This window comes from Vulpes vulpes, chromosome 11 (genome assembly GCF_048418805.1).
Source record: "Vulpes vulpes isolate BD-2025 chromosome 11, VulVul3, whole genome shotgun sequence".
In the NCBI taxonomy this organism is placed as follows: Eukaryota; Metazoa; Chordata; class Mammalia; order Carnivora; family Canidae; genus Vulpes; species Vulpes vulpes.
The window spans coordinates 36,416,072-36,438,073 of NC_132790.1; the positions used below are offsets into that span (position 1 = coordinate 36,416,072).

At 39.7% G+C, this 22,002-nt stretch overlaps 2 protein-coding genes across 3 annotated transcripts in view; one reads left to right on the forward strand and one right to left on the reverse strand.

Moving 5' to 3' along the window:
• Positions 1-258: 258 nt before the first annotated feature.
• On the reverse strand, positions 259-751 carry LOC112932305 (dolichyl-diphosphooligosaccharide--protein glycosyltransferase subunit KCP2). Its single transcript, XM_026015225.2, has one exon. The coding sequence runs from the start codon at positions 705-707 to the stop codon at positions 297-299; it is 411 nt and encodes a 136-aa protein (XP_025871010.2). The 5' UTR covers positions 708-751; the 3' UTR covers positions 259-296.
• Positions 752-1,313: 562 nt separating this feature from the next.
• Positions 1,314-22,002, forward strand: part of CCDC83 (coiled-coil domain containing 83) — a 48,558-nt gene continuing 27,869 nt past the window's right edge. For both annotated transcript variants that reach the window (XM_072726126.1, XM_072726127.1), the window contains exons 1-4: positions 1,314-2,112; positions 8,702-8,824; positions 17,356-17,440; positions 19,456-19,509. In XM_072726126.1, coding sequence (XP_072582227.1) covers positions 8,730-8,824; positions 17,356-17,440; positions 19,456-19,509 — 234 coding nt within the window. In that variant the 5' untranslated portion in view covers positions 1,314-2,112; positions 8,702-8,729. The remainder of the gene's footprint in view (positions 2,113-8,701; positions 8,825-17,355; positions 17,441-19,455; positions 19,510-22,002) is intronic.

The window sequence follows — 22,002 nt, forward strand, 5'->3', positions numbered from 1 at the left end:
ATGAGCACTGGGTGATATGCTGTATGTTGGCAAATTGAACTCGAATTAAAAAAATTAAAAATAAATTTAAAATAAAAATAAAAAATGCAGGATAGAAAAGGCACCTTCGGAGGTTGTAGCCAGGTGATATATTTCCCCCTCAAATTAGGACAGAGCTGCAAAAAGTAGAAAGAGTGGGGGAAACGGAATTGGAATCTGTGTTGGTTTTCTTGAGGTTTAGGAGCAAAAAAGTAAATAGAGAAGCAAAAAAAATTTTTTTTTTTTTACAAAGAATCAACTTTATTGGACAGTCAGGGTCAGTTTCTCTTTTTGCCTTTCCCCGTGACCTTGGCTGGTGTGAGAACTGGAGTTGCTGCCTGGTACAGAGTAGAGGAGATCTTGTTGATGTAATACAGGTCAACCATGGAGAAGATAAAGCAAGTGGTGACGCACACTCGATGGATGAGGCCAGATGCAAAGAGAGCCAAAAGGAGGCAAAGAAGAATCTCAGGGAAGATCTTTGCTTGGAATCCTTTGCCAAAAACCAGATTCTCCAGATTATTGAAGGCGGTGAGCGAGAAGACGAACAGGCCGGAGCCCAGCAGGCCGCCCTGGATGGTAAGCCACTGGGTGGAGGCCAGCTGGCGGCTGTACATCTGCATCCCGGCGAAGAGCAGCAGGGACAGCAGGGACGAGAGCGCCAGCGAGGTGCCCGTGCCCACGGCCATCGCACGCTGCCCCCAGGCCAGGAGACCAAGGAGCTTACAGAGCCGGATGTTATCACACAAGCACTTAGTGGAGGAGGCTGCAATTCCGTTAAGGACCAAACCCCAGGGAACTGTCGCAACCAACCCGGGCCAGCGACGAGCCCTGCGGGTGGAAGGGCACAGAGGCAGAGGGACAGAGCGGCAGAGCGGCAGAGCGGCACAGGGTCAGAGGGGCAGAGGGGCAGAGCGGCACAGGGGCAGAGCGGCAGAGGGGCAGAGCGGCAGAGGGGCAGAGCGGCACAGGGGCAGAGGGGCAGAGGGGCAGAGCGGCAGAGGGGCAGAGGGGCAGAGGGGCAGAGCGGCACAGGGCAGAGGGGCAGAGGGGCAGAGGGGCAGAGCGGCACAGGGCAGAGGGGCAGAGGGGCAGAGGGGCAGAGCGGCAGAGGGGCAGAGCGGCGCAGGGGCAGAGGGGCAGAGCGGCACAGGGCAGAGGGGCAGAGGGGCAGAGGGGCAGAGGGGCACAGGGGCAGAGGGGCAGAGCGGCACAGGGGCACAGGGGCAGAGCGGCAGAGGGGTAGAGCGGCAGAGGGGCAGAGGGGCAGAGGGGCAGAGCGGCGCAGGGGCAGAGGGGCAGAGCGGCAGAGGGGCAGAGGGGCAGAGGGGCAGAGCGGCACAGGGCAGAGGGGCAGAGCGGCAGAGGGGCAGAGGGGCAGAGGGGCACGTCTCCGCAGAACCCACCGCCTACCGGTTTACCAGTGGAGGGAGGCCGGGAGGGGGCGCGCGTTAGTGTGCACTCAGCAGGGTGCACTGCGGGGGTGAAAATCGCGCGGGGAGAAGGCGGGAGGGCGCCGTCTCGGCGGCAAAAGGCTGCAGCGCGGGTCTTCCGCCGGGCCTCTTCCCTGTGCGGCCACCGGGAGGCGCGCCCGGCCCGCGGGAGCTCCTGCGCGGGGCGGCGGGGGGGCGGGGCGGGGGGCGGGGCAGCCCGCGCGCGCGTCGCCTTGGAAACGGAGGGCGCAGGCGCAGGCGCGGCGGCGGAGGGGGTGGGCCCGGCCCTCTGGCTGCGGGCGAGCGCGGACTGCGCGCCCCCTGCGGTGCCTCGGCTCCCGGACCCGGCCAAGGCGCGGTCGCGGGTCTGGCGGGCCTCCTGCCTGGGCCCCGACCCCTCCCGGTGCGGCACCTAAGGCCCGACCTCCCCGCCCACCCCGCCCACCCCCGCCATCCCGGGGCCTGCCCTGCGCCCTCGGGCGTCCTCCCCCGAGCCCTGCTCCTGGACCGTTGGACCCGCCGGGAGCGCTTCTCAGACGCCCACCTCTTCACGCAGGACACAGAAACGGAAGATCTTTGATCTGATCAAAATATTAACCGCCTTGCCCTTCTAGATCTTCCATTCCCGGAGGGCAGGGTCTGAATTTGACCTTTGAAAAAGGTTCGTAACCTTTTTTTTTTTTCCCCAGAAAGCCCCATATTATTTTTTTTATAATACATTTATTTTTTATTGGTGTTCAATTTACCAACATACAGAATAACACCCAGTGCTCATCCCGTCAGGTGCCCCCCTCAGTGCCCGTCACCCAGTCACCCACCCCCGCCCTCCTCCCCTTCCACCACCCCTAGTTCGTTTCCCAGAGTTAGGAGTCTTCATGTTCTGTCTCCCTTTCTGATATTTCCTACCCTTCATGCCCTCACCTCACAGGCAGCCTCTAGCATACAGTAGATGCTCAGTAAACCAGTTCTTCCATTTGTTTGGAGCTTTATTGCTTGACAGTACTCCCAAAGTACTTGAGCTTCCTTGATAACCGTGGGAGGAGGCAGGAAAGATGAAGAGAACTCAGGATCAGGGGGTTTAGAGGCTTGTTTGGGGTTATAAAACTGATAGTGGAGGGGCTAGGACTAGACTCAAGCCTTGCTTGGCTTAGTGTTCTTAGCACATTCCCAGTCTTGTGAATGCGTTGTGAGTGAAGGCTCACACACCCTTGCATCCTTCTCAGTACCAGTACTCAGCCCTCCCCTGTGGGTACTTTCTGAGTGCCCTGAATGTTGTTGATGGCCTTAACCCTCACTCTCTCAGTCCATAGATTGGCTTCAGCTCCTCGCTCTGGATGCTGCAACATCCTTCTTTTACAACTTAGTTCAATTTCACACTACCTTGATTCTTCACTCTCCTTCTCACTCCATGATTAATTCTCTGTTAGGCAAGAGAGAGTTGAGGAGGAGGATGAGAGGTGGAAGATGTCCCATTGAAGGAAAAAAGTATATACATATATATGTTTCTGTGAAGGCAGAGAAGGAAAATAATGAGATTGGGTATTTATCATTGTGTGTGTGATAACCGCTCATGGATTTCCTTATTGCCACCCCTAGACCTGGCTCCAGTAGATCTTTTTCATAATCACCACTGTTATTTGATGATAGAAACCTTTTTGTTCTCCATCATCAGAGTATGAAAATACTGCATGCATTTCCATGATCTTCACAATATTCTTTTCATGATTATGTTTCTTTTCTTTTGTGACATTTCTAAGCTTGAAGGACAGAAGGAGTTGGGGGGAAAATCTAGTTCTGGTTGCTAGATAAGTTAGTATAAGATAGTGCTTTTCAAACTATGTTATTAGCAATTCTGGATCAGAAGATAGACCAATTATTAAGCTAAGAATCCAGTATAATTTGGGAACTGCAGTTCAGAAATGTGCTACTGACCAAAGGATTTGCGCTGGCAAAGAAAACATGTGGCAATGTAATGTAAATCATCAATTAGGCAAGTGAAAGTTAAAAGTGTCATTTATCCAGATATTTTATTTATTATTTTTTAAAATATAAGGTACATTAATAATAGTTAACTTTATTATTATCTTTTTTTATTTTAAATAGGCTCTACACCCAACATGGGGTTTGAACTCAGAACCCTGAGACTGAGCCAACCAGGCACCTATATCCAGATATTTTTAAATACTTCAATTTGAGTATATGGTGGTTTAACAAGTATCTCCAAACTGGCTGTGTTTTACTTTTTAAAGCTATTTTGGACTGTATATACATAATCTATACAAAAGGAGGACTGAATTTGTTTGAAACTAACTTTTAGGTGATATTCTCACTACTAAAAGCCTTTCAATGAATTCAGAGTTTTTTTTAACATATGCTGAAGAACACTTTTTAAATATTTAAAAATTGTATTAAAAATATGTTCTACCATAAAAGAGTATTTGCATTTAAAAGTGATTTACTGGGACACCTGTGTGGCTCAGCGGTTGAGCGTCTGCCTTCAGCTTAGGGCAAGATCCTGGAGTCCCAGGATCAAGTCCCACGTCAGGCTCCCTGCGTGGAGCCTGCTTCTCCCTCTGCCTGTGTCTCTGCTTCTCTCTCTCTGTCATGAATAAATAAATAAAATCTTAATAAAATAAAATAAAATAAAATAAAAAAGTGATTTACTTTCAGGGCCCCCTGGGTGGATCAGTCAGTTGAGCATCCAACTCTTGATCTTGGTGCAAGTCTTGATCTAGGGTTGTGGATTTGAGCCCCACATTGGGCTCCACGCTGGGCGTGGAGCTTACCTTAAATAAATAAGTAAATAAACAAACAAACATGATTTACTTTCTAAACTAAGGATATGTACGACATTATGAGCAAATAAATAGGGTCATTGGTAAAGAAAGTGAGTACACATGATTTGCAAGTCAGTCATTCAAATTAGACATTTATTGAACATCTAGTTTGCATCCATGGAAGATGCTGGCCTATGTTCCAACATATATTTTTTGAAAGTCCAAAGATGAAGTGATTAGTTGTTATTCAGTATTAAAGGAGTTGTATTTTGTTGAGAATGAATGCCATGAATGTTTTCAAATATATACTGCAGTTAACACTGTAATGAGATATTACTATATTATTGTTGTTGTTTATTAAAGTCACACATTTATAGGTAGGTAATAGCAGAGCCAAGACTAGATAGATTTCAAGACTTCCAACACCCACATAGAGATCTTTTAACTAAACCATACTCTCAACCTCTGATGGAATCTTATTCAGAACTTCTGCTATTACTAATGCTATTAAATGAATATCTTCCATTTTAATCTACATTTATATAAAAACATTGGCTAATCAACATCAGAATCCATTCTAAATGTCTGGAAAAGTATCAGGGCAGAGCTGCCATCCCTCCCAGCCTCCATAAAATTCGGAAAGAGTCAGTAGGAGGCTTCTGGATATTCGTCCCAAATGAAAAAGAGTCATGAGGAACCTTCTAGATACTGAGCTAGGATCCTGAGAATCCATTTTTTGTTTTTTGGATAATTTTGCAGAGTAAAGTAAGACATGGGTTAACAGTACATTTGAAGAATGTGGCTATTATATGTCCATTTTTTCCAAACAGGCTTCTTACTTTTCAGTGAAAAGCACTTGGGGAATATATTTTGAAACATTTTCTGATGGAAATGATTATGGAGTGGGCTCTGACAAGGCTGGACACCCAGTCTTTCAAACTCAGCTTCCTCACCTGCCCTCCCACCACGACGTATATTGAAAGCCCAGTGTTGGGCAGCCTGGGTGGCTCAGTGGTTTAGTGCCGCCTTCAGCCCAGGGTGTAATCCTGGAGACCCGGGATTGAGTCCCACTCGGGCTCCCTGCATGGAGCCTGTTTCTCCCTCTGCCTGTGTCTCTGCCTCTCTCTCTCTCTCTCTCTCTGTGTGTGTGTGTGTGTGTGTGTGTGTGTCTCATGAATAAATAAATAAAATCTTAAAAAAAAAAAAAAAGAAAAAGAAAAAAAAAGAAAGCCCAGTGTTGGGAGAGGAAAAACAGGCACAAAAGGTCACCCTGTAGTCACGATCTTGGGAGCATTCATTACATGCACAATCTTTCTAGTCTTTTAAAGTTGCTCATTATTTTTTTGAAGTTCTGCTGGAGTATATTTCTTTGTCTGAGTAGCGATCTTGTCTCTTCATATTTTAAAATTAAGGGTCAGGTAAAGTGCCATGCACAGAGCAGGCACTAAATAGATGTTTGCAGTTACTGGCAAACAGATCAAGTGTCCCTCTGCCAGGAATTATTCTTTGTGAAACCTAATTCTTTGTGAAACCTAAAATAATGTGAATCACATTATTTTGTGAGTTTTTTTCTAGGATTCTCACCTTTTACTGAGATAGAAATCCTCTAGGTGGTCAAGAACTGTAAATCCTTGTAAATATTTATGAAAATCCCCATTGTTTATAGGACATTATCAAATGTAGAAGTACTTAGTACTTTCTGAAGTAACGTCATTAGCTCGTTGCAAGAATGCATCTATTAAAAGGGCAACCGATGCTTTCTAATTTTCTGAAAAATATATAAAACAATGAATTAATATAGTTTTTGCATAAATCATTTGTGCTTAATGGATCCACATTTTCACTCATGTTTTATTAAAGTCCTTTGTCATGAGCCGCAGTTACGTAACTATACTTTAGTCAGAGAGTTTAGCCAGGTAACTGAGGTAATTGAGCACGATGAGGTCATCCCCCTGCCCCCAGCACCAGATGGGTACTGTAGGTGGAAACTGTAACACTTGATCTCTTCCATATGACTCAGAAAGAGAACTAGAGAACTAGACATCGAAGTTAGCATTTGTTTTAACTTTTAACTGAAATATTTATAGTAAAAATCACTGTCGAACAGTAACTGTTGTGAAATGAAACACTGGTCAGCATGCTATCTTTTTGTTCAATAGTCAAGTTAAAAACTCTAATTCTAAAATGGAAAATAATATAAAAATTCAACTCTGGGGATCCCTGGGTGGCGCAGTAGTTTGGCGCCTGCCTTTGGCCCAGGGTGTGATCCTGGGGTCCCTGGATCGAGTCCCGGGTCGGCTCCCGGTGCATGGAGCCTGCTTCTCCCTCTGCCTCTCTCTCTCTCTCTGTGACTATCATAAATAAATAAATAAAAAAAGAAAAAAAATTTTAAAAAATTCAATTCTGCATCTAAAACAAAAGAAAGCAATTTTTTCTCAACTGAGAAGTTTCTGTGAACTATGATGGTATAAATGACACATTTTGGTGTGTAGATTATGGAATTATTCTCAAGACTTTCACATCTGAGAAGATATCACTTAATATATCACTGTCTTAATGTGCTAATTTTTTTTGTTGTATCACCTATATGCTTTTTAGTTGGAAAGTATTATAGTATGTTTCCATTCATGCATACTGGAGTCTGTTAGAGTATAGAGATGAACACATTTTGGCTGGAAAAGAAAAGTGTCAGACATAAAGACTGAGCCTTGATGGAGGTCTAGGTATGCAAGCATCATGTCTAGGAAAACATGTTTCATTTCAGAGAGATTTCCCACTGTGGATCTCAGTGATCTATGCAGATTACCAACTCAGTGACCTAAATCATTGATGAAGGTTGACAACAGCAAATCACACAGATTAGTTTTTCCACATATCATCATACTTAGCAACAGGCAGACATCCTCTGCTTTTCAGTTACCTGAAGTTTGAAGAAGCATGATCTGGAGTTTAACTAAAGGGGCATAAATACCTAACTAAGCCCTTTTTGTATGTCAGCCACTATGCTAGGTGCTTTAAATATTAGCTTATTTAATTCTTATGACAGCTTTTAAAGTAAAGTTTTTTTTCTCTCACTTTACAAATGATGAAACTGAAGCTCAAAAAGATTAATCTACTCAAGGTTCCATTGACAATAAGTGGTGGATCTGGGATTTAAACATGTCTGCCTGTTGGAGTGACTGGGTGATGGGCACTGAGGGGGGCACTTGGTGGGGATGAGCACTGGGTGTTATGCTAAATGTTGGCAAATTAAACTCCAATAATAAAAAATAAATTAAAAAAACATGTCTGCCTGATTCATCCATCCATTTTTTCATCTGACAAGGATTCATTGTGCATCTGTGTGGGGAAATAGAGTAATGCACAAGAATTATATCATCCCCACTTTCATGGAGTTTCCAGCCATCTAAATAAATAATTGTAAAGGCTACATTCTTTTTTTAAATATTTATTTATTTATTCATGAGAGACACAGACTGAGAGAGAGAGGCAGAGACACAGGCAGAGGGAGAAGCAGGCTCCTCACAGGGAACCCAATGCGGGACTCGATCCCAAATGCTGGGATCATGACCTGAGCCGAAGACAGGCGCCCAACTACTGAGCCACCCAGGCGTCCCACAAAGGCTACACTCTTTCTACCATACCTAATTACTAATATTTTGAACTTTAGGAACTCTTTTTTTTTTTTTGAGATTAATGGAAATTAAAAAATAAAAATCTGTTAAGGGAGACTATGTAATCTGAAAAGAAGTACTTTAGTACCTATACAGAATCCAAGAAATATTCCTGTTTATAAATCTTTGAACGGTGAACCTGATTTTTCACTTTTAAAATGTATCATTTTTGACAATTTTTTTACTATTGATTAAAAAGCAATTAATAGCTGATGAGCGGTTACTGTTAATAATATTATTATTACTCTTATTTTGCATTTGTAAACCTTTTAGCCCCTTAAAAAACATTTGAATATGTGCTTTTATTTGCTCTGTATAACGATCCTGGCCAAACCTAATTCTTCTGGGCTCTAGTTTCTTGGTGTTCATAGAAAGTTGTACTTTTGTTTTATCTTAGTTTTAAAAAAATTAACAGACATTTCCTGAACTGCTACTATATGCAGTGCAGTCTGCCAAACACTGTGGTGGAATAAAATGACTGAAAAAGTTAAGTCCTTGTTCTTAAAAATGCTTGAGAGGGAAAACAGATGTAGATGGATAACATAAGGGGATGAGTCTCTTAGAAAGTTTTGGGTGGGGAAATGCTGTACCTGGGCATGGAACTTACCAGACTCAAGAATCTGTTGATTCATTGTGTCCCAGCATTGTGGTAGGTAATAGGTCTGGAGACCTGGAGACCTGAAATGAAAAAAAAACAAAACAGTTCTAAATTAAGTCCCAGCAGTTCCTTATCTTGAGTAAACACAAGTAGAGGAGCAAAGACAGAATTTATTTACTTTTCCCATTTCTTTTCAAACAGGTATGCTTCTTACTAACTAAGCAACACAATGGATAACACAGCAAAAGCAAATAAAAAGGATGTTCAAGATGGACCACACAAAGAAGTCAAATTGCCTACTAGTGAAGCACTTCTAGACTACCAGTAAGTTTCAATTATGAAATCCAAATGTTCCCATGTGTAAATGGAAATCATTATTAAGATTCATATAACTCCAAGTGGAAAGTGATGCACTCAAAAGCTGTCAAGAGAGACTGGAGGTAGATTGGAAGCATAATTTCACTCTTGTTCTATGTGCATATTTTTAAAGTTTTTGAAACTTTGACTATAATATTTTTCAAGTAGTAGCAGTGAAACAGCATTCATTAATGTGGTTTGGCTTCCTCTCTCCCACCACTCTCCCACATACTGTATACACAGTTTGTATATAACAGCTGGCTGACCTCATAAAATATGATTATGTCTAAAAGTATTGATGCTGATTTTTGGCTTATTAATAGGTTTATTGTAACATGGAATAGTTAGCATACATTTATAGAAGAGTTCATTTCTAGACATTCCAATGAGCATTATCTCCAATGGCTACAGATCAAATCCAAATGATACAATTATTTTTAAAAAAGATTTTATTTATTTATTCATGAGAGACACAGAGAGAGAGAGAGGCAGAGACACAGGCAGAGGGAGAAGCAGGCTCTATGCAGGGAGCCCAACGCAGGATCCGATCCCGGGACTCCAAGACCAAGCCTTGGGCCAAAGGCAGGCGCTAAACCGCTGAGCCACCCAGGGATCCCCCTGATACAATTATTTTTTTAAAATTTTTAAATTTTTAAAAAGATTTATTTATTTATTTATTTATTTATTTATGATAGACACACACACACACAGAGGCAGAGACACAGGAGGAGGGAGAAGCAGGCTCCATGCCGGGAGCCTGACATGGGACTCAATCCCGGGACTCCAGGATCGCGCCCTGGGCCAAAGGCAGGCACCAAACCGCTGAGCCAGCCAGGTATCCCCGATACAATTATTTTTAATGAAAATATTTCTTAGTGTCTCACTCCCAGGAGCTGGAGACAAAACTAGAGGTAATACATATTCTATGCTTATGTTTTATCCAATTCATAGATAGTAAATTCCTGGTGAGATTTTGAACCTCAGTTTTTGGCACGAGGTAGGTTTTTAATGTATAAGTCTTAGGAAGTAAATGAATTCATTTCAGTCCTTTTCATATGAGAATGTACTTCATAACCCTCAACAAAGTAGGTTTAGAAAGAACATACCTCAATGTAATAAGGGCTATGTATGAAAACAGCTCATCTAACACCATACCCAGTGGTGAAAAACTGAGAGCTTTTCCCCTAAGGTCAGGAAAAAGATAGGGATGTCCACTCTCACCACTTTTATTCCAGAGTCCTAGCCACAGCAATCAGACAAAAAGAAATAAAAGGCATCCATATTGGTAAGGAAGAAGTAAAATTTTTACTATTTGCAAATGACATGACGCTATATATATAGAAAAATACTAAAGATTCCACCAAAAACCTACTAGAAATGACAAATGAAATCAAGAAAGTCACAGGATACAAAATCACTATACAGAAATCTGTTGCATTTCTATACACTAATAATGAAGTAGTAGACAGAGAAATTAAGAAAGCAACCCCATTTACAAATGCCCCAAAAAGAATAAAATAGCTAGGTGTAAGCTTAACAAAGGAGGTAAAAGACCTGTACTCAGAAAACTATAAAACATTGATGAAAGAAATTGTAGGTGATGCAAACAAATGGAAAGATATTCCATGCTCATGAATTAGAAGAACAAATATTGTTAAAATATCCATGCTACCTAAAGCAATCTACACATTTAATGAAATCCCTATCAAATTCCAATAGCATTTTTCACGGAACTAGAACAAATAATCCTAAAATTTGTATGGAACCACGAAAGACCCTGAATAGCCAAAGCAATCGTGAAAAAGAACAACACTGGAGGTATCACAATCCCAGATTTCAAGATATACTACAAAGCAGTAGTAACCAAAACAATATGGTATTGGCACAAAAATAGACACATAGATCAATAGCACAGAATAGAGTGCTCAGAAATAAACCGATGCTTATATGATCAACCAATTTTCGACAAATGAGGCAAGAATATACACAATAGAAGAAAAAGAGATCTCTTTGATACATGGTGTTGAAAAACAGCACAACCACATGCAAAAGAATGAAGTTGGGCCACCCTCTCACATCATACATAAAAATAAGCTCAAAATGGATTAAGGACTTAAGTGTGAGACCTGAAACTATAAAAATCCTAGAAGGGAGCATAGACAGTAATTTCTCTAACTTTGCCCATAGCAACATTTTTCTGGATATGTCTCCTGAAGCAAAGGAAATAGAAGCAAAAATAAACTATTGGGACTACATCAAAATAAAAAGCTCTGCACAGCAAAAGAAACAATGAACAAAACTAAAAGGTAACCTACTAAATAGAAGATACTCACAAATAGCATCCAATAATGAGTTAGTATCCAAAATATATAAAGAACTGATACAACTGAACACACACACACACACACGCACAAATCCAATTAAAAATTGGCAGAAGACATGAGCAAACATTTCTCCAAAGAAGATATTCAGATGGTCAACAGACACTTGAAAAGATGCTCAACATCACTCATCCATCAGAAAATGCAAATCAAAACTACAATGAGATATCACCTCACACCTGTTAGAATGGCTAACATCAAAAATATAATGATGTATTTTTTCCTTTCTTCATGCGAAGAAAAGGAAAATCATCCACTGTTGGTAGGAATGCAAACTGATCTAGCCACTGTGGAAAACAGTATGAAGGTTAAAAATAGACTATTCTATAGTTCAGTAATTACACTACTCAAAAAATATAAAAACACTAATTCAAAGGGATACACACACCCCTATGTTTATTGCAGCATTATTTACAATAGCCAAACTATGGAAGCAGCCCAAGTGTCCATCAATAGATGAATGGATAAAGCAGAATGGATAATATATATATATGTATCTATATAGATATTTGTATACAGTTATACATAATATATGTATATGTTTATATGTTCATTATAATATATATGTATATGATTCAGCCAGAAAAACTGCACTGGAATTAAAATTTTAAATATATATATATATTTAAAGTATGTACTTCATTCATGCTTTTACTGAACAAATACTTGAATGTTTACCAAGTCCAAGGCAAGTGCTGGAAGACAGCAACAAACAGATCACCTAGTTCCTGGCCTGATGAGGCATGGGAGGCAGATATTGGACAACTACTTCAAGCTTTAAAAAAAATTGTATAGCTACAATTAAGACATTATGAAAGAAAAGTGTAGGGTGTTGTGCGACAATTTAACTAAAGGTCTTGATATGGTCAGAGGGGTCAGGAAAAACTTGTTTGAGAAAGTGACATTGCAACTGATATCTGGAAGAGGAACAGTTGTTATGGAGACATAGAATGGAGGAGAGAAAGGCTTATGGAAAAGATGCTGGGGTAAGGGAGAGCTTTTCACAGTCCAGTAACTGAGAGAAGGCAGAAATGTGGGGGAGAGGGTAGGAGCCACCTGCTGCTATATAGGCAACTGTCAGATCAGCCAAGCCCTGTGGAACATGTGGGATTTGGAAATAGGAAATTATTGAAAGGGGGAACAAGGCTGAAAGTGCAGAACCCGTGATGCTGGTGACTGGCCTGTGATGCTGGCCCTTAAGAGATTTGGGGTTTTTTGTTTTTTTGTTTTTTAGATTTTATTTTTATTTATTAGAGAGAGAGAGAAACAGAGACTGTGATAGAGAGCATGCGCAAGGGGAGGAGCAGGGGGAGAAGGAGAAGCAGACTCCCTGCTGAGCAGGGAGCCTGATGTGGGGCTCCATCCCAGGACCCTGGGATCATGACCTGAGCCAAAGGTGGACGCTTAACCAACTGAACCACCGAGGTGCCCCAAGAGTTTTTTTTAAACATTCATAGAAAAATCCATCTCCTTATTCTTGAGAAACTCCAAATCTACCTGTCTATTCTTTTTAGAGGACAGTGAGTGAATGGGTCAGAACACTAAGAGAGAAACACCCATGGGAAGGGACTTTCAACAAAGTTCCCTTTTATTTTCTATTTGAGACATTAAGTTATAACCAGAAACTACATGCACTCATCTGTCAGCATAACGGAAAACTTGTTCATCTCATCTTTGGAGAGGTGGACAAAAAGCCAGGCTCTGTGAATACAACCTGGTCTCTAACTTGTTCCTATGGTTTACACTGATGACATCCAAATATAACTGTTTCTTTCTCTTCTAGGTCAGCCAGAGGCCAGTATTTCTATTCTTTAACAGAGGTTTACAAAGAGACAAACATTTAAAAATTCTTATGATCTAGTGCAAGATGTAAATTGAACATCTCATATTTTTGTTCTCTCCTTTGTTAAGACTAAATAAATAATCTCATGGACTGAAACAGTCAAGGCCTTGCTCTACCATGCTCTGCTAGTTACACTTGACTCACTCCATGTATTCCCAGGCGACAGAACTTTTGTCACATGACAAATAACCAAAACACACCCCTCACTTTCTGAGAAAAGATTGACCAAATATCCTGTGGCAGCATCTTATGTTTCTCTTATATAATCTCATCTAACAAAGAGCTGGGAGCACATAGTAGGTAGTAAATGATTTCTGGACAACTAAACTTTTTTTTTAAATCTGTCCAAAGAATATAAGGTCATGATCCTCTATGGTTGTTTGTGAAGAGCTGAGACTGCCAATGCAAAATCTATAATCATCATCTCTAGGTAATTGTGGTTTTATTTTTTCCTTTATATTTGCTTTCCCCATAGTTTTCTACAACGAGTATGAATATAGATATAGAAATAGGTGTAGATATGATTATAGGTTAAAAAATAGATACAAGCATACATTTTTTTTTAAAACATTCAGATTAGGGGTGCCTGGGTGGCATAGTCGGTTAAGCGTCTGACTCTTGGTTTCAACTCAGGTCATGATCTTGGGGTTATGAGAATGAGCCCCATGTCAGGCTCTGCGTTCAACTCAGAGTCTGCTTGGGATTCTCTCTCCCTCTCCCTCAGCCCCTCCCACCCCATGCTTTCACTCTCTCTCTCTGAAAAAAAAAAAAAAAATCCAGATTTATTTGTTTTCCTTCTCAGAATTTTCAGTTAAATTGCCTGGAGGGAAAAAGTTGACACATTAATAACATCTTAATAATTCAGAGAAGGAAGGGGAAAAGTAACCCATTGTATTACTAACCTTTTCATATCACTGTGCTTTAGAATAGTGTATCCTTTTCAAACTGCTTTAAATGTATTATCTCATTAGTTTATCATTGCATTTGCTTCAGTACTTAGCACTGACACTTTTAGTGTCACATGTGCACTACCATGGCACCTAAGGGAGATATGAAAAGAAAAAGGTACATAGAGAACAGTGAGACTTGAATTTCCACAGTGGCTAATAGTGTTGAGTTCTAAAGTGCAGTTTCATCTTCATGAGACCCATGGAAGTTGAAGTAGATTCCAAGGAAAGGCTCAACTGACTTAGACCTACACCTACCATGTGAGCCACAGTTGGGGCAACAAAGCCACCAAAACCTTTAGGGCAAGTCAGAATTGCCCCTGAGGCCTGCTGGTACTCTTAGATCTTTCTGAACTGCTCACAAGGAACATAAGACAAAGCCCCAGGTCATTTGCTCCTGACTGCTCTAAGTGGAGAGGTGGTAGATTAAGTGTAGGATTGCCAGATACAGCAAATAAAATTATAGGATGCCAAATTAAATTTGAATTTCAAATAAATGGGAAATATTTTTTAGTATAAGTGTCTGCCATGCAGGATCTGGGGTTGGGGCTGAATGCAGTCTCCAGAGCCATCTTTGCACACTCAGTCATCACCAAGCAAGCCTCTCAGCTGAAACCAGGAATAAGTCTGTTAACCAGACCATGCAAAGACTCAGTCTCAACCAATGGACACCATATACTTAAGATTCATTTGCCTGCTTCACCCATGCAGAGAGTGAATTAAGTTACCATATTTATAATTGTATAATTTGCATAAATTTGCATGAGCCTTTTTCAGATAATTATCATTTACATTATTTTAATTTTTCTCCTTAAAAATGGGAGATAGAGAAGGCACTCTTTCAGAATTTTTGCACACCTAAGCTTTATTTTTTTAAAGATTTTATTTATCTATTTGACGGAGGGAGAGAGAAAGAGCACAAGCAGGGGAAGCAGCAGAGGGAGAAGGAAAAGCAGGCTCCTTGCTGAGGGGGGAGCCCTATGTGGGGTTCCATCCCAGGACCCCAGGATCATGACCCAAGCGGAGGGCAGACACTTAACCGACTGACCTACCCAGATGCCCCCACACCTAAGATTTAGGTGGGAAGTAAAAAACATGGTTTATATCCACTACTGTTTGGAAACCACCTGTGCATAGTAGTCCCTTCTGTTTACTATCCTTATCATAGCCTGTTATGTCCCCCATAACAATAGGTAAATAATATGCTTGGGTGTTTACTTCTTTTTTGTTTAGTGAAATGTAAGCTCCTTGGGGGCAAGGATCATGGAAGTATTGTTCCACACTATCTCCATAATGCCCTAAACAATACTGGGCACAGAGCAGCAGCTCATTTAATCTTATTTGTGCTGTATGTGGTTGTCTGTGTGACTGCATGAAAGGGAACAATGATCAATGTAAACTGCAGAATTTTGGAACTGAAAAAATATAGAGCTCATCGCCTTCAATTCTCTTACTTCCAGAAAAGTAAGCCATGGCCTAACGAGGTTGAGAGTCCTTGGGCAGTCAGTGGAGAAGCAGTACTGAAGTCCAAGTTTTACAGTATCCAAACAGAGCACTTTTGCCACTAAAGGAATTGCTTGTTTTGTTTTTATGGTGCATTTTCTCATCATTGAGAAAGAAGGAGATTTATTTTACTCTGTACTGAATACACAATGTCACACATATAAATGATATTTTGGAGGAAGGGCTGAGGATATAAGATTCAGATTCAACTGAAATTTTCTAAGCACCTACTTTACCCTAGAAACATTCACATACAATTCTTATTTTAATCTTTAAAGGATTAGAGCTAGGTATTGTTATCACCACTGACAGGTTGGAAATTGATGCTCAGAGAAGTGACTTGCCTGAGATCATATAGGTAAGAAGTGACAGGAACGTGATGGCAAACAAGAGTCTCTCATTTTGTAATGACCTCTAAGTTCACTACACCATACAGGTGCTGTGTTTTTGTTTTGCCCTTTTTTTTTTTTTAAGATTTATTGATTTATTTATTCATGATAGAGAGAGAGAGAGAGAGGGAGAGAGAGGCAGAGACACAAGCAAAAGCTCCATGCCGGGAGCCCAACATGGGATTCGATCCTGCAACTCCAGGATCGCGTCCTGAGCCAAAGGCAGGCACTAAACCGCTGAGCCACCCAGTGACTGTTTTGCTTTGTTTTAATGGAGGCAAGATGTTTATGTGAAGCTGTTTCCACTGTGTTACTTTGGTCTCATATTTATTTATTTATTTTTAGGATTTATTTATTCATGAGAGACACACAGAGAGAGGCAGAGAGAGAAACAAGCTCCATGCAGGGGATCCTGGGACTGCGGGATGAGCCAAAGGCAGGTGATCAACCGCTGAGCCACCCAGGCATCCCTGGTCTCAGATTTAAAGTTAAAAGATTTGAGGGGTAATAGAGAAATAGAGATACATAGCACTTCAGATAGCTATCAAATGGCCTATACCAAAGTCTTTCTCTACTGTTCAGTCTCTCCTTTGTACCTGATAGATGCTCAACAAATACTTGTTGGGTATGAAAGAAATGTATTTGTGCCAGAAAAACCTTTATTATTTATAGAAGAGATGGTAGGGTAACTGGTGACAGGCACTAAGGACGGCACATGATGAGATGAGCACTAGGTGTTATACTATATGTTGGCAAATTGAATTTAAATAAAATTAAATTAAAAAAAAGAAGAGATGGCATACTAACGAACTTGAACCAGAGGTATGTCTCATTTATCTTAGTATTTCAAGAAGGTGTGTCTGCCCTTATATAAAGTCTTTATCTTGTCATTTTTGTCTGAATTTTTAGAATTCTAGAGAACATGTTTTATGTGTGCCCTTCCCTAGGTTTCCTTTAAGCTGAATTATTTATAAATAATTAGAAAGTATATAAATTATGACTGTGAAATACAAATGGGGATTGATATAGGAAAAAACTTGAAGTTATCTCTCCAACATATATTTTAGTGAGTAAAATATACTCAGAAACACACAAAAAGGGTAGCCCTGGTGGCTCAGAAGTTTAGTGCCACCTTTAGCCCAGGGTGTGATCCTGGAGTCCCGGGATCAAGTCCCACATCGGGCTCCCTGCATGGGGCCTGCTTCTCCCTCTGCCTGTGTCTCTGCCTCTCTCTCTGTGTCTCTCATGAATAAATAAATAAAATCTTAAAAAAAAAAAAGAAACACACAAAAAAATCACTTAAGAAGGTATCTTATCCCTAAATGTGTTTTTATAATATATTTAATACTTTATTTCAATCTAAATAGTTTATATTTGTCTCATGAATTTTCCTAGATGAGTAATTGTAACACGTCTTATCTTTGTTTATTATCAGCTGTCAAATAAAGGAAAATGCAGTAGAACGATATATGGCTCAAATAAAGAGACTTAGAGAAAAGAACCAAAAGTATCATGAAAGAGTGAGTATAACATTTAAAGCTTATATCTAGTTATTAAACATTTACACAAATGCCTTAAAAATTTGTGAATTATGATTACATGTACTTTAGGAAATTATCCTCTTTAGTGCTTAGAATTGATATTTACAATCTAAGTTTTGGTACATATAAGACAAGTGGGCACCGCTGTTCCTGTTATATTAATTACCATGTCAAAGGAAGTCAGCTTGAGCTGTGTTATTTAGATCATGATGACCTGGATCTTGTGTTCAAAAATTTTAAGGCTCAGAAACCACATTTTTTAAAAGACTATTTATTTGAGAGAGAGAGAGGGAGAAAACAAGCATTGAGGGGAACGGAGGAGAAGGAGAAGCAGGGTCCCTGCTGAGGAGGGATCCTGAAGCAGGACTTGATCCCAGGACCCGGGGATCATGACCTGAGCCGAAGGCAGACACTCAACCCACTGAACCACCCAGGTGCCCCCCTGGAACCACATTTATGTTTTAATTTCTTATTTTTTCAAATGACAAAACATTGGTTCTCTATTTTTAATTTCTGTATCTTTTTTGCTTCTAGATTGTCAGAGGATACATATGTAAATATTATTTGAAAAGTATAATCTCAATTGTTAAAGTGACTGTTTACGATAATACAATATTTTTACAAAAACAGATTGAAATGAATATCAGAGCCATGTATATGACTATCATGACTAAAGATTGGCAGAAATAATTAAGAAGCAGTAAGTGATAATTAACACAACTTATCCCTTAAGGTGTCTCATAAATGAGGAACTACTGAGACTATTCCCTACTAAAGCATTCATATGGACTCTACAACTTCCACAGATAATTTTTATTTGGCTTTCATCTGAAATGACTATATCTACAAGTTTTAATGGAGCCTCCAATAACGTGGGGATATTTGTCTTCTGAATAGAACTAATCAGATCATTCATTCAGCAACATTTATTGGGCTAGACATGCCATGGTGGTGATATAACTGTGACCCTGAATTGTCAGGGTTCTCCAGGATCAGTCACTAGACTCCAACAGAAACTCAGATCTGTGGATGAGAAGGGAAAGGGGAACTTTTGTCTAGGTGTCTGGATGCAATTCTATGTGATGAGATGCACAGCATGTGAGAGGAGTGAGCTGCCATCACAGGACCAATGCACTTCCCCCAGTGGTCACCACTGGGACTCTGGCGTCATCCTCAGACTTACATTTGGTTGTGCAAAGGACAACAGATCCAGACTGAGGAATCTCTTTCCTATAGACCCTCATTTGAAGCCAGAAACAAAATTCTTCTTTTCATGGATATTTACCCAAGAATGGGATAGCCCTACACCTTCTTTTGGGGCCATAAGGGGACCCAGCAGTGAGGAGCATGGAGGGGCAGACTCCAGCTGCAACTATATTTATCTGTTTCTCTCTGTGTAAGCTGCTAATGCCGCAGTTTAAGCTGCCACCATCTCTCCCCTATCTTTCTTCAGTTGGGTACGTTTTCCACAGTGCAAACCCACGGATACTGTAAATCTTTCAGTGCTTAAAACCCTACAGTGGCTGCCTATTGTACAGAAAATGAAATCCACGCTCCTTACTGAAATCTTTGAGGCCCTACAAAATCTGACCTCTGCTCACCTCTCCTGCCTTATCTCCAGTCGTTCTACCCTTCACTTACCACTGCTTCTTTTAAATCTTGGAAAAACCCAGTCTCCCTGGTTATTGTACCTTCATGCAGGCTGTTTCATCTTCCCGGAATGCTCTTCTCTTGGCTAGCTCCGTTTCATTCCCCCGAACTAAGCTGGGATGCTGCATACAAATGTTATTATTAAATTGAGAGCTCTTTAGGGAACAGCAATCAAATCTTACTTTGTTTCTCAGGAAGGGTCCAGCATGGATAAGTTATCAATAAATATTTATTGAGTTGATTCACACTAACACCTGTGGAAGGAAAAATTTTTGAGGTCATGGATATTTAATTGCTAAGTTAAATATGACTCATTAATAAGACATACTTTTCTTTTCATTTAGGTCAGAAATCAGAAATACCGCTTCATCCTTCCTACAAGTTATCTCTTCTCTTGTGTGAGTTTTGTTTGGACTCTCACTTCATTTATTATCTCCCTTTCTGCATTCACTGCTCCACTTACCTCATTAGACATTTCATAGTTCACTGTGTCCACTTCCTTACCTCAGATTCATTCTTTTACTCCTGCTACTCCACCACAACTGCTAAGGCAGAAGTTATTAATGACCAATTAGCCAAGTCCAGTGGCTTCTCGCTAGTCCTTGTTACCCCTTGTGCCTTCAGCAGTCATTGCTGTCAGCTTGAAACTCTCTCTCTTTGGCTGCCAGGACATCACTCTCCTTGATATTCCCCACTATTCACCAACCCATTTCATGTTTCTCATTCATTGCTCTTTTTTTGGACCTATCCCTAAATTAGTATTTTCCAGAGTTCTGATCTCGAGTCTTCTCTTTAACTCTAAAGATCTTACCTAACACCATGGCTTCAAATGTCATCTATATGGTGATAATTCACATATGTATATATGACAAATTTTCATCATACTTATACACGCAAAAAAATTAAAATGAGCACATGTAAAAACTGGTGAAATCCAAATAAAGTCTCTAATTTACTTAATAATATTGTACCATTGTCAATTTCTCAGGTTTGATAATATTCTCTGGTTATATAAGATGTCATCATTGGGGAAGGCAGGGACATAGTAAGGGAGAACTCTGTGTGCTAATTTGGCAACTGTTCTTGCTTTTGTGAATCTTAAAGAGTTAAAAAGGTAAATCCCATGAGATGGCCTTATAACAAAACAAAATCAGGGGTGCCTGAGTGAATCAGTCAGTTAAGGATGGATGGAACCCTGCATAGGACTCCCTGCTCAGTGAGGAGTCTGCTTCTCCCTCTCCGTCTGCTTCTCTCTCTCTGTCTGCCCATTCCCCCATCCCCCATGTTCTCTCACTAATAAATAAAATCTTTAAAAAAAATCAGTCCTTTCTTTGTAGCTTATCTATTGAGTCTCCTTTCTTCTATTTTATGGTGTGACAATTATTCTTACTTTGAATAATAACCATTTACTTTGTAGGATAAATGTCTTTTTTAACACATTGATAAATATATCTAACTAAATTGTATTCCAGTATATCACTCAAAATAATCTTTCAGATATAGTGAATTTTGTAACATGTTGTCAGACACATTTCCCATCCATTTGAAATTCACTACAGGACTTGGGAAGTTTAATATAGATGTTTTTAAATTTACATATAATACAAAATATGATTTAGTCACATTTAGCAATAGTCAATTACATTTTTAGGACATGTGATACTATTTTTAATTTATAAATAAAAATATACATTTGAAAAGAATAGTCATTGTGTTAAAAATTTGATCTAAGAGGACTGCATTTACTTCGACAAGTATTGTGCTAAGTGTGAAAGGTAAAAGAAAAATGTATTGATTGATTACACATTTCTTTATGAATTATATGTAGTGTGATTGATTACACATTATTTCTTTATGAATTATATGTAGTAGTTTTTAAATGATCACTATCGTTGGATTTTCTTTGCCTATTTTAGAGCTGGAATTGATTTTGAGGCAATTGTTGTCTTACTAAAATTAGCTAACATAAATAAAATCAGATAAATATTTTTTAGTATTCAGACTATACTTGATAAAGGAATTTTCCATCTTCTAACAAAAATAAATACAAAAGTCCATATTTGGAAAAAGTATTAGCAGGGCAATAGTTTGGCAAGAGATATTTCCATTGATATTATTCGAGTTTCTACAAATATTTCATTTCCAAATAACTCAATCAAGCCAAAGTAATTCAACTTATTTTATTTTATTTTTTAAAATATTTATTTATTTATTCATGAGAGGCACAGAGAAAGAGAGAGAGAGAGAGTCAGAGACACAGGCAGAGGGAGAAGCAGGCTCCACACAGGGAGCCTGATGTGGGACTTGATCCAGGGATTCCAGGATCATGCCCTGGGCCAAAGGCAGGTGCTAAACTGCTGAGCCACCCAGGTGTCCCAATTCAGTTTATTTATAAGAAAACAAAACATGAATTTATTTCCCAGAAAATGGAATATTTGAGAATTGACAAAAGAGCAATATATTATTATTTATCAATTGCTAATAATGATTGACCTCCATATTTTAAATTAAACTTTTTTGAAATAATTATAGATTAGTATGCAATTGAAGAAATAATGCAGAAAATAAGAAATAATACAGAGGGATCCTGTATACCCATAACCTGGTTTCCTATAACATATTACAGAACTATAGTATAATATCACAAGTAGAATATTAACATTAACAATATTGACATTGATACAATCAAGACACAGACAATTTCCATCAACAGAAGCATCTCTCATAATATCCTTTTACAGCCACTCCCTCCCTCCCAATTGTACCCCTTCATTAACTCCTGGCAACCATCAATATGTTCTCCATATTTATAATTTTGTTATTCTAAGAATGTCATATAAATCACTTACTAGTAAGTAATCTTTGTAAGTAATCTTTGGAGATTGGCTTTT